Consider the following 25,258-nt stretch of genomic DNA (forward strand, 5'->3'; position numbering starts at 1 on the left):
TGGTTTTTCCCTGGAGAGGGAATGTTTTCACACAGTCGAACTTCAGTCATGTAATTTAGGAGCTTGGGCTCCCTCTATAGTTGGTGAAGCCTCAGGAGGGCAGTTCAGGGTGTGAAAGAGAGCAGCTTATGTCTTTCCTTTGACTATATAGGGAGCCTGGGCATCTAAGCCAGATGACTAAAATTAGAAAGGCTGCATGCCTGCAGTTTCCATCCTACTTTCATCATCCTTTACTGTACCAAACACAAGTACCTTTTCATTGAAGGAAAATTGCCTGCTTGCTTACACAGTGTATTTTTACATACAGCTTGTCCTCAGAAGTTTGGAAGTACGTAGTTTGGCATAAGCCAGATGTACAAAATGAATGTGTTCAGTCCATTGGGGATGACTTGGCATAAATCCGACTGCGATCTTTTAACTCTGGTGGTACAGCGAGGCCTTGATTTGGATGAAAGTTCATCGTACTTTGCTCTAGAATAATAACGTCCTTTGCACTTAGGGTTTAGCACGTTATGGCCCTATTCCTCATTCCACAGGACAGACCTATAGGAGAGATTCAAAGGAAAGTTACCTGTCCCTACAAAGACCATTTAGCGATGGTCGTATGCTTAAAGAGATGTTTGATTGACAGTAAAATGCAGTTAAATTATTAAGAAGGGCAATGAACAGCTCGTAAATGTCTCATTTGTGTAGTTTGCATTTTTCCAGTTTGCTTTATGCTTGAATAAAGGCTACATTATATACCTACTCTTATTTCAGGCAACCAGTAAGCATGATATACTCGCCCAAAAAGCAGCAAAAATCAAGTGACTCAAATGGTGATGTGACAGAAGAGGCCGAAGCTTTGATTATAAAACCATCGCAGAAGAACTCTGAAGCATCTTTATTCAAGGTGTTATATAAAACCTTTGGGCCATATTTTCTCATGAGCTTCCTGTTTAAAGCTGCACATGATCTCCTGATGTTTGCAGGCCCAGAAATTCTGAAGTAAGACCTATATACTTGATTGTTGTATTAAAAGTATGTGGACAGACGTGCTGGTATTTCACTCACCAACCTGCTTTGCCTTCAGCTGGTTCAATGGGGAACAGTTGTCATGCAAGTTAGAGACCATGCAGACAGATGATTTTGGTCCGTTGGTTTTCAAATGATAACATCAGGCATTAAATGTTTGACTTTTTATGTTCCTTTCCAACACTAGGAAGGCCAGGCTGGAACATAATCAACAATAGCAGCAGAGTTTGTTTAATTCTAACCTGTAATGATCGTGGGACTACAAGTCACAGTGTGTGAAGCAACAGAGAGCTAAGGGGGTAGGAGGAGTTGTGTTGCTTTAAGGTGAGAAGAAGTAAAACAGCTGTAAGCAGTTGTATTTTAGCTGGAGGGAATAAGAGAGTTTTTAGTGTAGCTCCAAGAGAATGCTGTACATGTAAGGTATGTGATACTTCATGTTTTGAAGTAGAACATTGGTAGGAGGAGGGACTGATGTGTGCTAGTATAAAATGATCTCCAGTTTCTAAGAAGTTAGCTTAAGTGTTTTATCAAAGTCTGGTACTTTGGGTGCTTGTATGACCTGTATAATGTTTGGAATACTCTAAGGCTGTAACCCTGATGTTTCGTTTTGATTTGCATATATCAAGATAACCAATTCCTCTCTCCACAGATTGCTAATCAACTTTGTAAATAACAAAGCTGCACCAAACTGGCAAGGATTCTTTTATACAGGGCTGCTGTTTGTTTCTGCCTGTCTTCAGACACTGATTCTTCACCAGTATTTTCATATTTGCTTTGTAACTGGAATGAGGCTCAAAACAGCTATTGTTGGTGTAATTTATCGAAAGGTAGGTGCGTCTTTAAATATACAACAATACGTCTCGGTGACTGTGTGAATGCATCGCCTAAGTCTGAATAATAAAAGTAGTTAGGAGACTGATTCCTAACCCTTAATAGAAATAAGAGAGTATCAAATTTATAAATAAAGGCTTTAAGATAGAGCAATTTCCTAATTTACTAGCTAAAGTTCAGGCACCTTCTTCCCGCTGCCAAACAAGAAACATTGTATCATTTAGACTAGTGGTGTGAAACTGCTTCAGTTTATGCAGAAATTAAGATACATCTGCATTTACGACTTCATTTGGGACTTAGCAGCAGCACCGCCTCATCTTGGAATAAACTGGAACATGTTACGAAGCTGTGGACTGATTGCTCTGTGTGAGAAAAACGTGTGACAAGAAGTGAAGATTCTGCTTCTTACACTAAAACCCAAAATGAGCAAACAATACCGCCCCCAGCAATAAAACCACTGACGAACCCTAATCCCAAAGACTGCTTGTTGTCTTTAATTCTCTGTTAGTTTAAACCCAGCCACTTGCTTAAAACTATCCAACTTGCATTTTGCAAGATGTGCAGGGTAAACAGAATGTAAGGCAGGGAAGGGATTGCTTGTACTTTTAAAGATGAAGTGCTGTAAAGCAATTGGAATCTGTGCCGAAGATGCAGATGAGTCGGTCTTCCTTCATGTTGCCTTAATTGTTTTGTGGTTTTTTTTATTTTTAATCTGCACCTAGGCACTTGTTATCACAAATTCTGCTAGAAAGGCTTCTACTGTGGGTGAGATTGTGAATCTGATGTCTGTGGATGCTCAGAGATTCATGGACTTGGCTACCTATATAAACATGATCTGGTCTGCACCTCTCCAGGTGATACTAGCACTGTACTTGCTGTGGCAGGTGAGCATTGTGTGGTGGTTCCTGCTTTGACTTTGGCAACATGATCCTTCCCATGGTCATGCCTGCAGACAGCTGTTGCTCAGACCACTGCAGGGTTTACAGCAGTGCAGAGAAAACGCTGTTTGTTTGGAAGCCGTTCAGAGCTGGTTTTGTCACTGCTATCAAGAAGGGAGGCAGGAGGATCCTAGCTTGGGAGGATGCAGATGGGAGCTATGATCTCCTGGGGGACTGCAGCACCTATGGTATCTCACTTCTCACTTGTTTTAAAGTGGTCTTGGTTCTGCACTCACGGTATGAGATGTCAGCTATTCTAGTCCAGACAGTCACCAGGCTGACTCTTCCCGATTCTCACTGTCAGTCAGAAAGGTAATGAAAATCCCCAAGAAGTCGGTCACTCCTGGCATGAGTCTCGTCTTCAGAACAACAGACAAACTAGCAAAAACTGGAAAACATTAAAAGATCTCTGTATGTGTGTATAGATAGATAGATACATATATATATATATAGTGAGAGTGATTAATCTGTATCTGTATATACCTCTGTATATGGGGGTTATAACTGTACATTTGTTTCAAAAATCAAAGCATCAACCTAAACCACTACTTGATGCTCCTTCCCGAGCTGTTCTTGAAAAGGGAAGAGTTTGAAAAGTTACTTCAGAATGCTTTCCTGTAGCATATGCAGTGGTTTGACCAAAGATTTTTAAAAATTAGTTTGAATGAATGTTTACAATTAAGTGCTTTTCAGAATTTAGGTCCTTCAGTGCTGGCAGGTGTGGCTGTCATGATCCTTCTGGTTCCGATAAACGCTGTGATGGCGATGAAGACAAAAACCTATCAGGTTAGAACCTTTATGTGTGCAACAGACTGCTTTTAAGAAACATGTTCTGCTCTTTGATTTGTTCCTGAGGTTTGTCCTTTTAAATTTTTTTTCCCCTGCCTCTATTTATCCCTTAAAAAAAGAAGAGGGAAGGGAAAGGTCAGAGGTGTTGTCTGTGCAGAATAAACAAATTCACATATTTTTTCAGCCTTACTGCATTATCTGTACATAATGGTCTAAAAATTTTGCAGTAGTTAAGAACAAGGTAGCAGATCAACAAACTTCATGAAATGCCTGATGATTGGGTTGGAATTAGTTTAGTTTTTCACTTGCTGCCTAAGAACTAAAGTGCAAACATAAACTACTGTCTGCCTAATGAAGCTTAATGAGTGAAATACATGCATTTCCAGGTTGGTGGTTGCAGTGGTTTTTTTTTTTCCCCTGGAGGGATGAGGAGGGAGCAGTTGTAGTTGTTGATTGTTCTTGATCCCTAGTCGATTTTATTTAGAGGGATTAGTTTGTAACAGAGTGCACATCAGCAAATGTAGACTCAAACTTGTGTTTTCTTTTGCAAAAACTACTTCAAATAGCCCCACCATGTGCTTTCCGGTACAGAATTCACTACTAACTGAATTTACCGAATGTCAGGTTTATTGAAATTAAACCTTTTAGCTGTAGATGTTCATCAAAATAGACCCCAGGATTTGGCTGCTACATGGGGGAAGTGGGGATGTCCCCACTGCCACTGGTCACAGGGTCTGGGGTGGCTGTACTGGTGCAGACGACTGACTCTGCCGAGGCCGAACATGATTTCAGCTTTGTGCTGCCCTCCTTAAAATACTTTATGAAGACAGAAACTTCTCAAGAATGGCCTTCCTTATGGCTGAATGGAAAGCGTTTTGCCCTAGTGCCCCATCAGAAAGCCATTGATAGTGCTGAAAATAAAGGAAAACCGAGTTTGGCCTAAGGTTAGATGCAAACCGCACATCACTGAAGCTCGATTATAGCAGCTTATTTTTGAAGTGCATATTGTACCTTGGAGGAACCTGAGTCCCGGGGCTCCCTGGTGCAGGGTTACTCCCGCTTCAACCAGTGCCACAGTTGTTTTCATCTTGGTTTGAATTTCTAGTTGCATGAAGCATTATTTTAATTGGTTTAAAACATTTTGTTAAGTCTGCATATTTGTTTGTTCAGATAGCATCTCAGATTTCCTGTTTGGGGAGCTAGTAAGCTTTTGATGATTATGAGGTAAATTTGGCCGTGGCAAAATACAAAGCTTAGAACTTTGTGCCTCTGCCAAGTATTGTTGCTCTGCTAATTACTTTTTGCAATATTGTTTTTAGGTGGCTCAGATGAAGAGCAAAGACAACAGAATTAAGCTGATGAATGAAATTCTCAATGGGATTAAAGTTCTGAAGCTGTATGCTTGGGAATTAGCCTTCAGAGAGAAGGTATTAGAGATCAGACAGAAAGAACTCAAAGTCCTAAAAAAATCTGCTTACCTTGCTGCAATGGCAACCTTCACTTGGGTTTGCGCACCTTTTTTGGTAAGTGGAACAAATCTAGAAGTCTGCTCTTCTTTTGGGGGTCATGCTTTCCAAGGCAGCGCTTGAGAACTTGTTTTGGTTTTGTTTTTAATGAGTGGGAGAGTCCGTGTGCCCTCGGCAGCGGTGGGGGATCGAACACTTCTGTCTCTGCTTCTGGCACTACTGTTTTCTTTGAAATTAGTAACGTCCAAGTTGGATGTATTCTGAAGTGAACGGCTGAAGTATTTAAAAATGAAAACCTCCTCTGCATCCTGCTCTGTTTTTAGTGGTGTACTTGGGGAACCTAAGGTTAAGTGTACTGCCAGACTGATTATAGAAGAGGTTACTAATGTGCACAGCACCCTCCAGGTAGTGGCTGTGGCTGACAGTAAAACTGTCCTTATTTCAGCATCTTTCTGAGAGCGGCAGGTCCTTAGATAAGAGTCCTTGATGGAACAGGACGTTGTGCAGCAGGGACACCTCTGGCCTGGGTTCTCCCAGCATCTGCCAAAGAACTCTATGGAGAGGGAAAGCCATTGCATACCCTGTGATTGCTTCAAATTCTTATTTAAAAAAAAAAAATCCTTGATATGTGAAACATCCCCACTGTGTTTGTGGTTAGCTTACATTTAAACTAATAAAAGGGAGAGAAGGGTGAGATCACATCAAAATTGCTTCAGACGCTATTAGAGCACGGGACCATTGCTCTTGTCTGCAGAAGCAAATAAAAGCCATGACTACATTAGGATAAAATATGTGCTGTTCCAATTGAAGGTGTTTAAGTGTACTTTCCAGTCTCAGATTCCTTCCCCACGAACATTTTTATTGTTTACATTATGTTTTGGCATGATGAAAGGCAGAAGCAGTGCCCTGGGTAGGAAACATCAGCCGCATTCTCAAGTGAATGCTTTTCTAAAAGAAGCCTGAGATGATTTTAATCTAAATACGTTGCTAAATGAAGTTGCTAAATAAAACTCTGCAGGTGGACTCCTCGGTGCTGTTCTGTAGAGTCTGAGAGGACAGATTTGCCTAAGGAGCAGCTCTGTTTCGGGCACACTGTTAATGTGTGGCCATGGGGTTTGCCCCTGGGGCAGGGTCAGGGCAGCTAACATCCCATTTCTCCCATTTTTCTTCTGCTGCCTATGTTCTTCTGAACTTCTGATGAAAGAATTGTTGGAAGTGCCTACTTGAAAGCACTTTTGACATGTAAAACTCCTTTATTTCCTCTCCTCCTCCTCTTGTTTCCATGGCCAGGGCTCTTTAAAACATTGTTCAATTGCGGTGTCAGGAAACTATCCATTTTGCAGTACCCCCCCTACTGCTATGTGTGATGATAAGGGTGGTTTTCAGACGAATTGCTGGTGACACGAGTGCAGACATGCTGCTGGTGAGGTTATTCTTTGGACCCTGTGTTGTTTTCGGTCTCGGTGGGAGGGCTTTTTCCCTGGGACACGGTTCTCCAAACTAAGGGTTGTACAAACACGCTACTGTACCAGGCACCGCTGAGTCAGCCGCCCTGCGAAGAACAATACGCGTCTTCACTGCAGTCTGATTTTTAGCAGAAACACTAGTGTCTTCCGTGGATGCTGTGCGTAGATGAGGCTGTTCCTTAGGTATTTGAGCTAATTGTTTCAAGTCTTGTGGGAGGGGAGCGCCAAAGGTTAGCCTACCTCCAGTTCTTGGTTTACGTGGCAGTCTGTGGGAAAGAGTTGCTGGATCTTGTGATGCACTGAGCTATGAGTGTTGTTACCATGGAAGAAAACACTGTGAAGGGAATAGATCTCCAAGTGAACGTTTGGTTTTACTTTTACTGTAATTTTTTCAGCACACTTTTTAAAACTGCACATAAGTATATGGATTTTTTGGAATTATTTTTATACCTTATGATTGATAACAATGGTTGAATGTAATTTTCTTGTTCAGCATGGATCTTAAGCTTTTCTGTTGGGAACTGTTGAGGTACTGTAAGGCTTGATCATTGTAATGCAGTAACATTGCGGGTTTCTTGGCAAACAATCTGTCCAGGTAAAGTGCGCTGCACTTGGAAATGTAGGGTTGTGGCAGTCTCTCTAAAGTACAAAATGGGGAAGCATTGGGGTTTTTCTAACTTTTCTGTCTATATATGTTACTGATCCAGTATCTGGTACCATGGGGAGTGCCTTAAACTGGGAGAGAGCAGCAAGAAAGGCTGGTGATCATTCCTCTCCTCCCTTCTCCTGCAGTGTGACCACAAACAGCCTGGGACATTCCTGGTTTCCCCCTTGCTATGTGAAGCAAGTGAGCACTTGACACCTTTCCAAGAGGAGCCGTCAACTTCTTTTTACGACAGTAGATTTAAATCAAATGCTTGTTTTGCAAAAATCATTTTCAGGAACAAGGAAGTTCCCAGAACATTACTCTTTCTTTGACTTGTAGACCTCTGATTCCGGTGGTCAGACTGTGTGGCTCCTGAGTTAGTGGCTTTAAAAAATGTTACCCTAACCGTACCCATTACACTTTGTTCCAGGTTGCCTTGTCCACGTTTGCCGTGTATGTCACAATAGACGAGAAGAACATCTTGGATGCGCAGAAGGCATTTGTTTCCCTCGCGTTATTCAACATCCTCAGGTTTCCGTTGAACATGCTTCCTATGGTTATCAGCAGCATAGTAGAAGTAAGACTTCAGTCATGAACAGGTTTTTTTGTGCAGAAGTAGCTACTGGGTGGAAAGATTACATTCTTGTGCTTAGAGAATGTCCAGCGGTGAAATTCAGCCACTTCAGAAAGGGACCTTTGCGTTTCCTGTCTGTTAAATGCTGCGTGAACAAAATTATCAATCCCAGTTCTGGCGGATGGGTGTTCCTGAAACAAACCCCATTTCTTGTGGTTTGGGAAGTGCGAGTTTGATGACTATCCAAGAAACTATGCAATGGATTTAAGAAGGGATTAGGAGTGCATAATAATGACGTCATGTATACGTGGTGCAAAACAACAAGCTCTGAAATAAAAAGAACAGGGTATTTTGCATCCCTTTCTCATGCAGGCCAGTGTCTCCTTGAAGCGCCTTCGGGTGTTCCTGTCTCATGAAGAGTTAGACCCAGACAGCATCGTCAGGAGTCCCGCCACAGAGCGTGAGTTTCTTTTCCTGTTGAAAATCAGTGTGTGCAGGTTCGGGGTGGCTTTGCAGTGTTTGGTTTGCTTCCTGTAACAAATGTAGTGCATTTTGGTAGCTTTTACTGATAATTTTTAGCCAGAAAGTAGAGAAGGGAGTTTGTAAAATGAAAATGACAAAGTTTCTTCCACCTTCTCAGGTAACTAGTTTCCCCAGCTCCTGTGTCCAAACTACAGAATGGTTGCGTCCAGACATAGACGGTCACTTCAAAAATCACTTGTTAGAGTGTTTTAAGTGTAACCATTTGAAATTTGTAGGCAGTTAACAGAATGATAATTGATGCTGTGCCAAACTCCAGCATTTTGGAGAAGAGCAATCATGTAACACTTCAGCACCCTTGAAGGAAAAAGGATAAGTCCCAGTTCTGGCAAATGCCTGTACTTTGTTTTGTGCAGTGTTACTCTGTCACTCCTGCTGTACCCGGTGTTGCTCATCAGGTTATATAGAGCCATTTAGGAGCTAGATAAGCATGAAGGCAGATTAACTGAAAAACTAATGCCCTTTTTCTTGTAAAACAAAACTTGACTTTAACTACATCAGTCATCTCTGAATGATTTTCTTCGTTTTTACAAAGATAGTGAAATCCCCATCACTCCCTCTCATGTGGTTAGCTGAGCTCTGTAACATTTCAGTCACTTGCCTTTCCGGTCAGCAGTCATCTGCTGTATTTTAACTTTTTTTTTTTTTTCCTTTCTATCTGCCTTTTGGGAATATCTCCTCCTTTTTATCAGCTGATAACCATTCATACATTGCTCACGAATCTTTAGTGTGGGGTGTTTGGGGGGTTTTTGTCCATAATAGGTTGTACTTGCATACTAATGTAAATATTTTCCTAGGCTAGGTATTTATTGCATACGCCGTTGAATTAGGAGTGGTATATTTTGAGTTGTTGCTATAAAAATCAACAGATGTCAGTACCATAGGACATTTCACTGAACAGTGGTTTTGGTCAAGGTTATTTTATTTCGCAGTTTGATTTATCCTGCCCTACCATTCTTGCAGTAACTTGACTTCACAGGTGGAACTGGCAGCTTAGCTGGTGCTTCCATGGAAGCACAAGTCAGACTGAGGCAGTTGGTTTGCTGAACTGACTTGGCCATGCTGCGGTGGAGGCGCTGGATAAAGGAGGATGCAACTGAATAAGTCGGGATCTTTGTATAGTTGACATTCGTGTGCCTCCTGGGCATTGAATTAGCGTAACCTCAGAACCACTGCTATCTTGATAACTTCAGTAGAAGCAGAGCACAAGCTTTTGGCAAGCAGTGGGTGGTCGTTCTGACGGAAAAGTAGCGTTATACCTCTGCCTATGTGTGCTTAAATTGACTTCTGTGGCGTGGTCCAGAGCACACAATTTGACTGGTTGCATTGGCACTTTTATAAACATGAATTTTCTCTTTCTCAGCTGAAGGATGCATTGTTGTAAAAAATGCAACATTTAGCTGGTCCAAAACTGATCCTCCTTCACTGAACAGGTAAGAATTAGTACCCTTCGTTCGGCTCCATAATATTGCTGTATCACAAATGATCTGTATTCGAATTAATAACACTTATATATATTTTTTTTTTAAACTAGGGGCTTCACGAATTAGGGGAATTTACAAAGTATGTTGTATGTATGTAATGCAGAAAGGGGAGCAGCGAGAAGTGTGAGAGGAGCGAAAGCCTCAGCGACTCCGGGCTCTGGCTGTGTGCTGCAGATGGCCTGAGCTCCATCTAGAGGATGCAGCCAGATGAGCCCCTTGTCGTCCTCCCTGGTCTCATGTTTGTACTGTGGCCGCAGCATCTGCCTTTTAAAACCTTCCTCTCGCTGAGCTGTAGCCACCCTTGATTCCCATGCTGGAGAAAACCAGTGAGGAACCTTGCAGATGGTGTGACTAACCAAGGAACTGGGGTGATGCAGCTACAAGCCGTGTCTTCCCTCTGCCCCGTCCCCTGCCTTAATTTTGGCTGCTCTTTCTTGGCTTTAAACAAGGCAACCTGAACTGGGTGAAGATGTCCCTGCTTGTGGCAGGAATGGGACTGGATGAGCTTTGAAGGTCCCTTCAACCCAAACTATTCTGTGATTCTAAATTGCATATTCTTTGAGACAAGGATGCTGTTTGGGAAGCATCCATTGGTATTTACATTTGTGTTCACAGAACATTTGAGAGAAATATTGGACAGGTTGTGTCACAATACATTTTTTTTTCTTCTTTTACCTTCCCCTTTCGACTAATTACCTGTTAAGAAGCTATGTCCTAAGTATAAGAAGAGCTCGGTGCCTTCTGAATAAGACGTTTGCATTTTCAAACAGTTTCTGTGCTGTGTCAGCATTTGCAGTGGGTGTTCACATTGCATCGGGCTTTATATGGGCTGTTCTATACACTGTTTAACTAGGAGGATGTGGCAGCAAGCAAGGCTGAATTATGTGCACTTTCTTTCAGCATTAATTTCACTGTTCCTGAAGGCTCCTTGGTAGCTGTTGTTGGTCAAGTTGGCTGTGGAAAGTCTTCTTTGCTGTCTGCATTACTGGGGGAGATGGACAAAAAGGAAGGCTACGTGGTTGTCAAGGTGCAATGTGTCTGAAGAATTGTTCACCTCTTCATGGGTATTCTAGAGGGGTTCTAGATTTCCGAGTGGCGTGAAGAGCGGAAGAGACACATTTCAAAAGAACATGGTTTTTAGCTTGATATCCTGGCAAGCCGTGTATACGCCTTAGCCTGCACTCTATGTAATTGCCTGTTGAGCCTTGACCCAACAATTTCTAAAGCTGTTGGTTTCAGATTTAGCCAAATAATCAGAATGATGGAGGTCTCAAAGATAAGTATTCTGGTGAGTCTTGTTGGCAGCCAGGTATGAGGTGGGGAGACCCTGTTATTCGTATTCCAACCTGAGGAAGAGCAGTGTTGGTTCATACCTTCTTAGACATCAGAGAATTACAAGGAGAGAGGGTACCCAGAGATAGCCAAACATGGGAAAAGCCGCTGCTCTAGTTCGTACTTTCTTAGATATCTGAGTTGCACAGAGCTCACAGAGGAAAAATGACTTGGAAGTAAATTAATAAGTAAAAAGTCCTTGTTTTGGATTTTGCTGCTGCCGTAATGTATGTGAGGAGAAATATTTTAAGAGCAAAACAAATATGTTGCATTCAAAAGCATGCACATTCGGTCATCTCTGAAATTGTTCTTGAAAAATAAAGTAGGTGAGGTCTGAATCACTGCTTATTTGTGCAGAAAGAGAAGAACTAACCTTCAAAGCAAAATGCTTTGCAATAGCTCAAGTTCGTTCTTCTACTTCCCCAGCTTTCTGCAGAAATATCTTGTTAGGGATGCATTTGTTAAACACTTGTATTCCAGGTTAAATTGTTCTATGCAGAACATAATTTATAACTATATGAAAGAACTAATGAATTTTGACATTCAGCAGTTGTGCAAACAGGTTCTCTAAACACATGTTTCTTCCAAGTTTACGTTAGAGAATCATATTTAGTTTGAAGTCCTTTATTTTCCACCAACACGCTGCTACATTCACTTGTAGAGAGGATTGTAAAAATAACATTTTGGAGGAGGCTGTAGCCCAAGAGCAGTTTGGAAATGACCGTAGGCAATTTGTGAGGTGGTGAGCACTGCCTGCCTCACAAAGCCCTGCTGTGCTTTGACTCTTTGTGCAGACTTGTAGTCTGAAGTACTAAATAAGGAACTTTATTTTTTTTTGCAGGGCTCAGTAGCCTACGTTCCTCAGCAAGCCTGGGTCCAAAACGCAACTCTGGAAGATAACATTATCTTTGGAAGGGAGATGAACGAGAGCCGGTACAAGCGTGTGATTGAGGCTTGCGCACTGCTGCCTGATATCGAGATTCTTCCTACGGGAGACAAAACAGAAATAGGAGAAAAGGTATTTAAAACCCTCTCTACCGCAACAGTGCTATTGCTTGTAGTTGAAGCCATATGACTTCTGTTCTACTTTATCTGAAAGCTGTATTAACTTTAAAGCATTCAGGGTAGAAATCCTCTAGAATAAGGCAAATTTGAACAGTGTGTTTTCCTTGTCTTCAAGCCCCAAAGGGGGAGGAAACCTGTCCTCAATTACAAATGCTAAAGCATCTTGCGATGACAGTTTTTAATCATCTCTAAGTTGCCATGGTCCTAGAGCAGAAAAATATGTGGAACCAGGAAGAGAAGAATCTTCTGAACACTTCAGCTTCATTAAAAAAACCCTCAAACCTGCAGGGTATGTGCTTTGCCTGCGGACTGTGGTGGTGGGGTACAGCTGCCAACCGACAGCCCCAGGTTCAGGGAAAGCTGCAGCTTTACCTTCGTATCAGTCAGCAGGCCAAGAACATTGTAGAGTGTGAGCAGAGTTTGTGTATTAAATCAGAGGCAGCTCTGGAGGGATACAGCTGAGAAGGAAAGGAGCCTCCGAGTGTACTGGGTTGGGTGGGTTGGTCTGGGTTAATCGCTTTACAAGATGAGCAAACACATTTTTTGACTCGCCCCTCACTGACAGTGAGAATTGGTAGATGTGCTTCCTTCCGTGCTGTTGTGGTAGTGAAGTTATTTGTGATGCAGCTTCGTTTCATACAATGCCGAAATGTCTTTAACTTGCATAAACCACCTGTGACTTGTGTCTTTCACAAAGTGTAGCAAGACATCTCTCTTCAGCTGTAAATACAGATCATGTTTTCTTGTTTCCCCAGGGTGTGAATTTGTCTGGAGGACAGAAACAGCGAGTCAGTCTTGCTCGGGCGGTTTACTGTAATGCAGATGTCTATTTATTTGATGATCCTTTATCAGCTGTTGACGCTCATGTTGGGAAACATATTTTTGAAAAAGTTATTGGACCAAAAGGAATCCTGAAAAATAAAGTATGTCATAATGAGATACTTGTCTCTGGAGAATGATTTGTTTTTCTTTGCTGAGTTCAAATGATTCCAAGTTTGTCAAGTTGCATATTCAGACTTTTTTTCCAAACATCTGAAAAATGAAAGGATCCTTCTGAGATTTTTAGAGGACTTTTATAAAACACTGAGGTTTTTATAATGAAATGTGCTCTGGTTTCTGTAATTCAGAATTTTTTGGAAAAAATCTGGACAAGGACAGCACCTTTTCTTAAAAATGCTGCATGCCTGTGTGTTGTTATTACAGTATTACACAAAGAATTCAAGCAGTCAACCATTTTATTTCCTAAATTTGAGATGTTGCAAAAACTATTCTTTTTTTTCTTTTGCTATTTAGACACGGGTTTTGGTAACTCATGCAATCAACTATCTGCCTCAAATGGATACGATTCTGGTGATGTCTGACGGAGAGATCTCTGAGCTGGGCTCCTACCAGCATTTGCTGAAGCAAGATGGGGCTTTTGCTGAGTTTCTTCGTACGTACGCCAATGCTGAACAAAGCATGGAGAACAGTGGTAAGCTTACAAATAAACTCTCTTGGGATAAGCTGATGTGTGGCATGTTAAAGGAGTCACATTAAAGGCAAAATACTAGTAGAGGAAGGAAAGTTAAAAGAAATGACTGTTTCTTGTGATATACCTATAGGCAGAGGTGCTTATTTCTTGAAGGGCATTGAAGGCTGTGAGATTAAATACACAATCTTTCTTAAAATTTAGGAAAATGTGAAGCGGATCTGTAGTAAAATTCTTCTCAGAGCAAAATTCAGATGATTGTGAGATCACGTAAAGGCCAGCTGGGGTTTACACGCCCTTCCTTTGCTTATTAGGATGTGTCTTCCTTGTGCAGATAATTCCTCTGGGGATGGAGTGGAGGAAGAAGCAGCTCATTTTTGTAGCTGGCGTCCCTGACTCCTGCTTCTGCTTTATGAAACAGCTGTAGAGCTGCATTGGTAGAGGGATATACTTTAGATTTTTTTTTTTGTTTTACCTGCAGACGGTTGCAGTATTGGATTTTAATAAGGGAACCTGGTCTCTTGCCTCCAGCTTGTTTTCCTCAGCGGCTTGCTCGTGATTCCTGACGGGTGCTGGCATCTGCTGGAGCCCTGTGTGCTGGCAGATGGCAGCTGCAGAGCAGGTTCTGCAGAGCAGGTTCTCCAGAGCAACGAAGGGACTGAGCCCACCTTTTTCATCTTCCATTTGGAAACCCCTTCGTTCCCACCTGTTCCCTCGAGGGAATGCAGAGGCAGTTTTTAGTCTACTCCTCCCACGCCTGTCACAGGCAAAACAGAAATGGTGCCGCACTTGGCTGCACCGGCGAGGTGTTGAACGGCTGCCTTGGGCAAGGGCTGCTCCTGGTGTTCGTCTGCAGGTTCCTTACGGGAGCGCTGTGATGGTCGGCCCTGTTCTCTGGCACTGCCCTCTGCCACTGCTCTCCACAACTGCCTGAAGGGAGGTTGGAGCATGGACAGGGTCGGTCTCTTCTCCCAAGAAGCAAGTGACAGGATGAGAGGAAACGGCCTCAAGTTGCGCCAGGGGAGGTTGAGGTTGGATCTGGGGAACAATTTCTTCCCCAAAGGGCTGTGGGGCATTGGAACAGGCTGCCCAGGGCAGTGCTGGAGTCACCATCCCTGGAGGGGTTGGACAGATGGAGATGAGGTTCTCAGGGACATGGGGCAGTGCCAGGGGTGGGTTATGGTTGGACTTGATCTTGAGGGTCTTTTCCAACCAAAATGATTCGATTCTGTTCTATCCACACTGGCACACAGGCTGCCCTGGGAGGCTGTGAACGAGCAGGGTCTGGTTCCTGGATGTGTGAGATGGCATCTTCTCCTGGCTCCCTGTTGTGTGTCCAGCTGTCCCCGATGGGGCGTTGGGTTTGGGGTGACGTGTTGTGCGGAGACTCTGGGTCAGGATGCCCTGCTGTTGGCCAACTCTGTCTTGGAAGGGGCCCTTGCTGCGTCTCAGTTGTCACTGTGCTGGGACACTAGTTCAGGTGGACACTGTAACAGCAAACGCTGTATGGGTCCAGTCTCCCACGGAAAAGCACGACGGGAAGAGGTTTAGTGGAAGCAGAATCGGGCCGACTCCTGTGTATTTTCTGTAGGTGCTCCTGTAGCTACTTTGGGCACAATAAAGCTTGTTGTGGTCTTCGGTGTATGAGACAAATTAACTTTGTGCTTCCCTAGGAAGTTAACAAGTTGACTTGTACGAAGATTTGCCTCCTTTAATAGCTGTGTTCCTCTAGCCCTTGTCTCCTCCCCTTTCCAAGGACATGGTAGGATTTCAAGTCCTTTACATTAAACTAAGTTACTTTTTCTATTTAAATACTGAATCTTCTTTTGGAAAGTGAGCCAGTGCTTTATCTTTTGGCATGCTTCTCTGCAGTTGTCTGATAAAAATCATTTTTAACTTCAGTGTGACCCTGTTCATTCGGAGAGGATTGTTAAATCACGGGCTTGGCCTATGTGCGGCCAAGTTGTTTCTCAGTTTTGGTTGAGTAAAAAGTGGAAAAAAATGGGGCATTATTTATCTGATTCACAGAGATAATATTTATCAGGTGTGTAGAAGACCACTAAATATTACTAAACATGACAGGTTGTTGGATAAGCACAGGGCGATCTGTGACGGGAGTCAGCCCGAGCTGGCTGGAGGGTCTGCACACCCACTTGGAAAGCGAGGCTCCGTGTCGGCAGCCTGACAACACTGAAGCTGGAGCAAAATAGAAAACTCTGGTTTGGTGCCTTCTGCCTGGAATACATCCTGCTTCTGCAAGGGCAGAAAACCCTCTGCTTTCAGCTGGGTCCATTCAATGGATGCTTTACAGTGTCTGCGGCGTGTGATCTCCTCCAAAGTAACTGGAGTTACATGTAAAATAACCTACCAGGTGGTATAAAGAGCATCCAAATTCTTCTCGCTTTTAGCAGTCGCTCCATTGGCACGTAGCGTGGGTGACGTGCGGATGCCAGCACTGCTCCTGTGCAGACTGGCCTGGAGTCATAGGTGTGCCCTGGGCTCCTGGCAGTGTGTGTCCCTTTTGGTGTCATCTGGGTGACAGAGTTGGACCTGTTGCTGCAATACCTATTGCTGGAGAGACAGCAAATAGTTACTTTATGATTAACTTTCTTATGACTGTTTTCCCTTGTCTCCTGTACTAACTAATGCAGCAGGTGTTAATATTTGTTTTAACATGTGTGAGGGTTGAGGTTTTGCTGTTTTTTTTTTTTTCCAAATGGCTTCAGCATAAACTTTGGTTTGTCCTTGAAAAGCCTGGATTTATTTTTCGTGTTTGTGGGGAGTAAAAGTGACTCCACAGAAGTGCAACTGCACCATAAGCTTGAAGTCTTTTTTTTAACTGTGCGTTTCATCTTTGGTCTTGACTGCAGTGCCTGGAAGACAGAGATGTACAGCACAATAAAGAGTTCTAACTCAGATTTACATTGCGTGGGTTGTGCTTCAGATGCCTGTCTCCCCAGAACGTGGCTCTGTTACTTTGCAGTCAAATAAAAAGCTGAAAGACCGTTCAGTGGCTATTCAGTTCATTTTTTACATGAGAACTAGCAGCACAACAGGCTTTTCTCAGTTTTGGATTGGAGGGAAAGGGGTGTAAAAGTACCCAGAGAACTGCTAAGGCTCTGGACATCTGCCTGTCTGGGAAGGAAGGGTCTTGGTCTGACACTTGTAGCTATTCGATGCGAACGTCTTTGGGGTTTTTTTCTCTAATTTTGTGCACTTAATTCCCTAAATGCCACCTGGTGTCCTGTAGAAAATAGAAATCTGCCCCTTGTAAAAGATGGTATGGTACAGGAGTGAGATTTGCAGGGCCTTGCTTGGCCTCTGTATAAATTGCAGCAGAGAGAGAAAAAAAAGTTGTGGCTTTTTTTTGGTGTGTGTGTGTTTTGTGTTTGTTTGGTTTTTTTCTAATGTTGAATTTGAAAGTCAGCTTCCTTGCTGAAAGCTTTGTATTATACACTAGGTGGTAGTGTGTATTTCATCACAAAAATTACTTCTGCATTTTGGGCTGCGGTTTCATATCTGCAAGGAAAAGCGTTGCGCCTTCATGACCCACGCGGCCTCCCAGTAAAAACCAGCACACCTCTATTTGATGGCTGTGATTCTTTCTAGCAGCACGAGGGTCAGTTGAGCTTAACAGCAGAGTGGGCTGGTTTGGGTGGCTTGTGTGGTGCCCAGGGGGATGCTCGGGTGCTTCTCTCCTTCCTGACTGCTTGGAAGGCAAGAGTTAAACAGTGAAACGTGTCGGCTCTTTTCCAAGTGTCCTGGTGGAGTGTGGATCGGAGTGGTATTCAGGAAACACCTGTCTGCAGCAGGAAATGGGAGATAACCTGACTTTCTCTTAAATTCATTTTACTTCTAGCAAAACGCAACTCTTTCCTTTCTCTTTCCTAAAGTAAAAGCTATTTGCAGCCTCTGCCCCAATGGCAGAAGCAAATCTTGATTGAAGACGAGTGTTGTTGGGGTATAAACATGCTTGGGAGAGTGAAATATCTCACTATTTCACACTGACCTGTCTGTGTAGGGTGATGACCAGGTAGATGACCCAGCAGATGGGACCAAGTGACCCTGTGCTCCTACAGCCTTGGTAGCTCCTGTGCATAGTCACGTTTTTCTGTCATTGTCAATATGAAACCACTTTGGAGTAGCTTTTTTTAATTATTCTCTCTTCATAAGTGCATATCTTGTAAGAAAGGAAGTTTCTTGGTTGTTCATTTGTAGCCCTCTGATTTGAACTTTTTCCTCAAGGTTATCTTTTGACTGTGTATGAGGTTTGGGATTAAAAAGATGCCCATTTCAGCAAATGTGATCCTGCCTTGGGCATTCATGGTTTTGTGGTTTAGGTTGTGCTACTTGGATGTGTTTGTGTGTGTAAAAGCTGAAAACAGTTGAGTGTGTTCTGGAAAAAGTTAACTGTATATACTTCTAGACTCGGATCCTTCATTAGAAGGAACGATTCAACCTCTGGAAACAGGTAATTGCTTTTTTTTGCCATGTGGCTTCACATTAGTGCTTGTGTTGGAGTAATATGAGTAGCTGCGGTTCATTTACAAGAGATTGAGTTGTTACTAGAAGAATTTTGTCTGCACAGTAGAAGGTCTCTGTTTGCACGGTACTTGTTTGTGTGGCACTTAAACAGTTGGTGTGTCAGCTTGTAGATAACTCAGCAGCCGCAATTGTATCTTGAACACTTCTACGAGGAAGCTTTAAATAAACTTTAAAGATGCACCTTGACCACGTTTTGTTCTCAAGACGTAAATGCAATATAAGTAGGTAATCCTACAACACAAAATCAAATTTGAGAGCTGTTCGGGGAGGATGGTTTATTTGTGGTTTTGTTTTGTTCATGTGGGTTTAGAACTTCAGTGATGCTCTAAAGCAATACGATGCTGAAACACTTGCTGGTTTTCATATAGGAACCTTTCCAAAGAAATGCTGTGAAGTGCTTAAAGTAACCAGCAGTCCCATCTTGGTTTGCTGTCATTCAGATAAATAAAAATAAGAACTAAGTCACTGATCTTTCCAGGTTTTCCCATTCTCTGCTTTTTTCTGCTTCTAGGCCACACTGAACAGTTTAGCTTTGGGTTTTTAGAGTAATGAACCAATGTTCAGTTTGCAGTCACAGGGGGAAACAGCTTTAAGTTCAAGTGGTCCACACTGCTGGTTTATGAATATATTTTGCTTTACTATAAAACCACAAAAGGTTCAGACTCTAGATCTACACAGATTTTCCTGCATATCTTTTCAGTAGATGCAGGTGGACTTTTTTGTTGGCATAAACTATGCACAGACCCTTTGAAACACAAAATTCCTTTTGTTACAAAAATGAATTAACTTCCATACATGAAAATAAAATTCTGTTTAATTGACAGTTAATTTTTTAGGAGTCAGTCATTTGATTTGTATTAGGAAAATGATGACAAAACTCGAACCTAGAGGTGTTACTCATGGCACTGTGTTACACTGAATTAAGTTGCTCAGAGAAAGCTTAATATTTCAAGCTGACAGGTTTTGTGTTTTAGACAACTGTCTTGTTTGTGCTGCATCTTGTTACAAATGGGATATTGTGGGATAACAAGACTTTTTTGAGAAGCGACATTCATAGAAAGATCTCTTGCTTAAATTAATCTCGTTCCTCTGGTTGCCTAAAATCACCAAGCTTTTGCATGTTAATTCCTGCTTAACTTTGCAGGGGGACTCAAAGTTAATAGCACACGATTGCTGTTCTTACAGCTTCACTCCGTCACTTACTAGAATGTCGTCTTACTGTGTTCTAAAATGAAAATAATTTATAGTTAACTGTGTAAAAGACGTGGTTTGAAAAGGAGTGGTTGGGCTGGGTTTTTTCCTACAGCGTGAGTCGTAGTGTGACTTGGTATTGCATGCTTTAACGTAAAGTATTTCCTCATATTTATATTACATTATTATTACTGACCTACATTTGGTAGAAAAATAGAAAAATAAATGTTCCCTGCCTTGGCAACTAATCCTGTTGGGGGTGGAACTGAACCGATTTGTTCTCCTGGTCAGTTATCTGTTAGTATCTGTAAATGCATACTTGTGTTCCCTACTTTGTTTGCACGTTAGGACTGCACCTGGTGTTTAGCATTGAAAGGAAACCTTTGTATCTCTTTGCCTTGCCATATTCATGTTTACTTTTTCACACCCCCAGATGCAAACAGTCCGTCTGGAAAGGAAGGAAAGCCTGTAGAAAACGGAGTCCTTGTGAACGAAGCCCGCGGAAAGCTGATGCATAGGTGTGTGGTCTATTTTTTATTCTTTTTCCTTTTTCCATCCTGTTACTCAGTTGTGGACAAAGAGTAATTTGGTATTTGTCAGAGAAAAATATATAATACTGGATCCAGCAGCCTGAGAGAGATGAGGCTGCACCCACACAAACGAGCACCGTGTGGCCTCATCCTCTTCCTCCTCTGAGGACGCAGGTTCACGGGTGGGAATATATTACAGACATGTGTACGAGGTGGATCTCTCCAGTAGATGGGCTCAGACACTCGCTCTGCCCAGTAGCAGCCCCTGGATCCCTGTCTCCCCAGTTGCTGGCGCCTGGGTGGATGAAGACCTGAGGCTGCAGCCCCGCTGCGGGTGCCGGTACAGACTTGCGCACTCGCGTCTATATGCACAGAACTCTCCTGCTGTTCTTCCATGTGAAGAAACTAGTGTGTTGTAGCAAGATACTGTGGGTTTGGCTTGGTGTCTTATGGGCTCGACCCGCTTTCATACGCTTTCCCAAGGCTTCTGCGTTTGACTGCTGTCACATTGGATGACGCGCCACGTGGCCCTTCAGTCTGACCTAATACAGCTGCTGTGATGCCTGAGAGAGGCCAAAGGCAATCACTCTGCTTATACCTTCCCCAAATCATCTCACAGCCTATGCCTTATTCTTACGGTGCTCTAGAGATGCTGTATTTCTGACAGTTGATGAGTGCCTGGGAGTAGAATTGCCTGTTTGGATGCCAGTGCAGGTGCCTTTTTGCACTTCAGCGGCTGCAGTGTGTATGGTGACGGGGTCTGTAAAGGGGATGTTGATGATCACCAGGCGATTTTCTTCCTGGAGTTTGTGCAACCAAGACCTGTGTGAGTGGCTGGCCTGTTACAGGTGTCTGAAGATGGGTACCTGGAACTGAACACCATCAGGGAGGATGAGGAGAGCACTGGGAGAGGAGCAGGGAAGCACTGGTAACCACTGGCCTCATGATGACTGGTTAGGAGATCATCACTGACTTGGAGCCATGGACTGTTGAAGTCTATTTATGAAGTAAACACCTGCCCTGTGTCATGCTAAGACTGAAAAATAAATGTCTTCCAACAGGCAACTCAGTAACTCTTCAACATACAGCAGAGAGACTGGGAAGTCGCAGCAGCAGAGCAGCACAGCAGAGCTGCAGAAGCCGCTTGCTGAGAAGAATTCCTGGAAGCTGACGGAGGCCGACACAGCAAAGACGGGGAGGGTAAGGTCCTGTTTCCTGGCGCTCTTTCTCCATTTCAGAAAAATCCATCGGGTTCAGAAGAAAATAGCTTCTGAAGACTGTGTAACTGGCGAGAGAAAGGGCTGAGTGGATTCTCAGACGTGCTGCTCATTGTGCAGTACTTCATAGAAGCGTTGCTGCGCCCTCTGCTCCCAAAGCTGAGCCCCAGCTTTGCCTGCGGGAAGAATGCTGGCACCAAAACTTTTGTGTAAGATGATGGGCCTGACCACATCAAAGTTTAAAATGAAAGAAATGAAAAAGAAACAAAAACCTTGCAGCTATTTCTTGGAGAGAGGTTGTGACAAATGAGGTGACCTAATGAAGTCTGCCCTTCAGCGTAAGGACCTGGAACTGGCTCAGATGAACTTAAGCCAAGTTTCCACTGTAGACACAAGTATAATCCCAGGATACCCAGGGCTTTCTGAGAAACCTGAGTGTGAGGTTCCTGGGAAAATGGCAGTTACACCTCCTCACAATGTTGCTTGAATCCTCTGGTTAAAGATAGATTGTAGGATACCAGCCATGTGGAGCAGGGGTTTAATTAATAGCTATATAATTTTGTGGTAAAAAGAGAGAGCCAAAGCCTGGAACTCCCCAGTGAAGTTTTTGGCGCTGCCGCTGATGCTCTGTGTTACTTCAGGCAGCTCTCTCCCTGCTCTTCCCGGCCCTTGGAAGAGCAGGGAAGGCCGATGTGTTCCCGCTGGGGGATGTCGGGTTTGGCGCGGCCCCACAGAATGCTCTGCAGCTTGTGTTCCGGAGCACTGGCTTGTGTTTTTATGGCCTGATGCAGTGATACTGACTTTAAATAGGTCTTGAAGAAGGGGGAGTTGCTAGTTTTGAAACTTAATCTGCAGAATGATTTTTTTTTTTTTTCCCCTCTGTCTTCAGGTAAAGGCAACAGTGTACTGGGACTACATGAAAGCGATTGGAATCTTTATCTCTTTCTTGAGCATTTTCCTCTTCATGTGTAATCATATAGCCTCCCTGGCTTCCAACTACTGGCTGAGTTTATGGACAGATGATCCTGTTGTCAATGGGACGCAGCAGTACACAAATGTCAGACTGGGAGTGTATGGAGCACTGGGAATTTCTCAAGGTTTGCTTGGTCTTACCTGTTTTAAGGTTAGCTGGTTCAGAATGTTTCTAATGCTCTTGGTGACCTCGTATCCCCAGAACTGCAGTAGTAGTTCGCTGAGGATTTGAGTGTGGGTTTTTGTAGAAAGATGAAAAACTTAAATTAAAAAAAAGGCAAACAAACTGACCTATAAAATGATTCAGTTAGCGAATACGGCTTTCTTTCGTTTGTACAAAATGGGAGCAAAAGCGGGTTGCAGAGCCGACGAGCCAGCAGCTGGGGCTGAGGTGTGTGACCCCAGCAGTGGCTCCTGGGCCTGTCACTGCACAGGGTGGGTGGCAGGGACGCTTTGTCACAGGAGGCTGTGGCTGCGCTGCCGCCTCGGCCGCGGCCCGGGAGCTGCTCAGACCGTGGCAGCCCCGCTCAGCCTGTCGTTACGTGTCCTCCTTGTAGCCAAAGTTTGTTTGTCGTGAAACTTAACGCCCCGAGTACTCCACATGCGAATTGCCATAAAAATCCTGCAATAAAAACTAAATGTCTTGTTAAAATTCAGTAGTCTTTACTCAAGGAAAGTGCTCGAATATTACACAAAATTTTATAATGGAGAAACAACTACTTCCATGAGAGGAATGTGATGTTTTCACTGATATTTTTATTTTTTTAAGAAATTTTTTAAGAAAAACTTCACATATTCACTGAGTCTCCTGTAGTGAAGCCCAGTTCTCAAGATTGTTGTACAACAGACGTGCTGATGTTAAATGATGACAAAATGAGGATAACATTTTATGTAAGAGGTGGAAGCAATTAAAAACAAGTCTTCTCTTCTAGGTATCGCTGTCTTTGGCTACTCGATGGCTGTGTCAATAGGGGGAATATTTGCTTCGCGACATCTGCACCTTAACCTGCTGCACAATGTCCTCAGGTCTCCAATGAGTTTCTTTGAACGTACCCCCAGCGGCAATCTGGTGAACCGCTTCTCGAAGGAGATCGACACCATTGACTCCGCCATTCCGCCAATCATCAAGATGTTCATGGGCTCGACATTTAACGTGATCGGGGCTTGTATCATCATTCTGCTGGCCACACCGATAGCTGCTGTCGTTATCCCACCTCTGGGACTTGTCTACTTGTTTGTGCAGGTGCGGGGTGTTACCCGGGGGTGCCGGGACCAGCAGTGGCTCAGCATCTGGTATCGAAGGCAGTTTGTACTCCGCACCAGGATGGATTTTAATGTGTTTGACTTGAGTCACGCTTGACTGACTGTGCTTTGCATGGTTTACTGATTAGCTGACATTAGCAGAGTATTTCCTTCTGTTGTCAAGGGTAGAATGACTTCTCTGTGGAAGGTCATTCTTTAATACTTAAGCTGACTTAATAAAAATGCCATTAGATTTTGAGGCAAATTTTGTGTTGCTTGTTGCCCGGAGCCAAAATAAAGAAAATTTATGGGCTTTTCTAAAACTTCTTTCCAAAGAGTAGCCAAAGGGAAGCAGCTGGGTTTTGATGTTGACTCTTGAATTAATGAATCTATCGGGCTCCGTTAGTAAACCTTAAAGGCGGTGGTGTGTGTGTTTTATGCTGTCGAACTCAGCCTGCAGAGAAGAGGAGGAGGAGAAAATGTTTGTCGCATGAGATGGTTTGATTGGCAGTTGTTTGAAGACAGCAGAGTGTATCTGATGGTCTTTTTAGGCCTAAACGTGTTGGAAAAGGTGTGTATTCCACATCTAAGGTGAATCTCTGTAACTTAACAGCCCAAATGGCAGGGAACTCTCTCACAATTCCTGTTGTCGTTTCAGACGCAGTCTAGATGTAACCATAATTCTCACGCTCTGATTTGCAGAGATTTTATGTGGCCACTTCTCGTCAGCTGAAACGCCTCGAGTCTGTCAGTCGTTCTCCCGTGTATTCTCACTTCAACGAGACTCTCCTGGGAGCCAGTGTCATTCGAGCCTTTGAGGAGCAGAAACGTTTCATAAAGCAGAATGACATGAAAGTGGATGAAAATCAGAAAGCCTATTATCCAAGCATTGTTGCAAACAGGTAGCAGCGGGGTTGAAGTGTTGAAAGGCAGCTGTGTAGGGAGGGGCACGCTCTGCTGCCGATGCTCCTTACCAATCGCAGCCAGTGGCTGCATTCCTGAGTCTCTGTGGATGAATAACTGGAAAGACACATTCCATTTTTCGGTCTTGCAGGTGGCTGGCTGTCCGTCTGGAGTATGTGGGGAACTGTGTTGTCCTCTTTGCAGCGTTGTTTGCAGTGATTGCGCGCAACAAACTCAGCGCGGGACTGGTTGGCCTCTCGGTGTCCTACTCGCTGCAGGTAGTTTTACCTTTTGTAAGACTGCATCAGAAAGTCAGAACCTTGCTGTGGCTTTGGAGGGAAAACTAATATATGGAACACAGAAGGAGAGTTCTACCTACAAATAGCATCTGGAAAGATGCTGGAAGTTCCTTCTGTGTCCTGTCTGTGTGAGGGGATGTGGCTGAGACAGTTCACCCCTTGCATATTAAAGGCATCTGGACTTTTCTCTGCTCCAGCACTGATAAGCCAAGATCTTGCCTGTATTTATGCATTCCATGAACTTGCAGTGCTGTGGTTGTTTTGTATTCTTTATTTATTGCAGGTAAGATATTTAGTGTAAACTGCTTCTAGACTTCTGTTCTTCTTGCAGATTACAGCGTACTTGAACTGGCTGGTTCGCATGTCCTCTGAGCTGGAAACCAACATAGTTGCTGTAGAAAGAGTCAAAGAATACGCTGAAATGGAGAAGGAGGTAGGTGGAGTTGGCCACCACAGCTGTACGAGTCAGTGCGCTGTTCCAGCCTGGCTGGGTGGGCTGCAAACCAAGGTTGGCGACGCTGAGCTCAGTGCTGGCCGTGCCCTCTCTCTGCGGACAGGCTGGATCTTCACAGGTAGATCTGTGGGTACTTCTGGGGAGTATCCACTGACATTTGCACCGTGGTGTTTAGGAGATGTCCTGTTCTGCCCTGGGCTAAGCAGTAGAGCTGTACAAGTGTTTTGATTTCCTAAGCATGTAAACATAATTTTTAAAATTTGTGTTTCTCTTTTTGCTCTCAGTAAAGGGA

The 25,258-nt window shown here is 43.5% G+C and overlaps 1 protein-coding gene across 2 annotated transcripts in view; it reads left to right on the forward strand.

Moving 5' to 3' along the window:
- Nucleotides 1-25,258, forward strand: part of LOC135994566 (multidrug resistance-associated protein 1) — a 52,271-nt gene that overhangs the window by 19,696 nt on the left and 7,317 nt on the right. Inside the window, exons 8-27 of one of the 2 annotated variants that reach the window (XM_065645177.1) lie at nucleotides 760-987; nucleotides 1,664-1,841; nucleotides 2,568-2,729; nucleotides 3,477-3,569; nucleotides 4,892-5,095; nucleotides 7,581-7,727; nucleotides 8,097-8,184; nucleotides 9,628-9,697; nucleotides 10,649-10,775; nucleotides 11,922-12,098; nucleotides 12,901-13,068; nucleotides 13,439-13,616; nucleotides 18,040-18,084; nucleotides 19,783-19,867; nucleotides 20,941-21,079; nucleotides 21,986-22,193; nucleotides 23,001-23,311; nucleotides 24,013-24,212; nucleotides 24,365-24,491; nucleotides 24,844-24,945. In XM_065645177.1, the coding sequence (XP_065501249.1) occupies nucleotides 760-987; nucleotides 1,664-1,841; nucleotides 2,568-2,729; nucleotides 3,477-3,569; nucleotides 4,892-5,095; nucleotides 7,581-7,727; nucleotides 8,097-8,184; nucleotides 9,628-9,697; nucleotides 10,649-10,775; nucleotides 11,922-12,098; nucleotides 12,901-13,068; nucleotides 13,439-13,616; nucleotides 18,040-18,084; nucleotides 19,783-19,867; nucleotides 20,941-21,079; nucleotides 21,986-22,193; nucleotides 23,001-23,311; nucleotides 24,013-24,212; nucleotides 24,365-24,491; nucleotides 24,844-24,945 (3,037 nt within the window). The remainder of the gene's footprint in view (nucleotides 1-759; nucleotides 988-1,663; nucleotides 1,842-2,567; nucleotides 2,730-3,476; nucleotides 3,570-4,891; nucleotides 5,096-7,580; nucleotides 7,728-8,096; nucleotides 8,185-9,627; nucleotides 9,698-10,648; nucleotides 10,776-11,921; nucleotides 12,099-12,900; nucleotides 13,069-13,438; nucleotides 13,617-18,039; nucleotides 18,085-19,782; nucleotides 19,868-20,940; nucleotides 21,080-21,985; nucleotides 22,194-23,000; nucleotides 23,312-24,012; nucleotides 24,213-24,364; nucleotides 24,492-24,843; nucleotides 24,946-25,258) is intronic. The other variant, XM_065645178.1, reaches the window with a different exon arrangement.

This window comes from Caloenas nicobarica, chromosome 14 (assembly GCF_036013445.1).
Source record: "Caloenas nicobarica isolate bCalNic1 chromosome 14, bCalNic1.hap1, whole genome shotgun sequence".
Classification (NCBI taxonomy): Eukaryota; Metazoa; Chordata; class Aves; order Columbiformes; family Columbidae; genus Caloenas; species Caloenas nicobarica.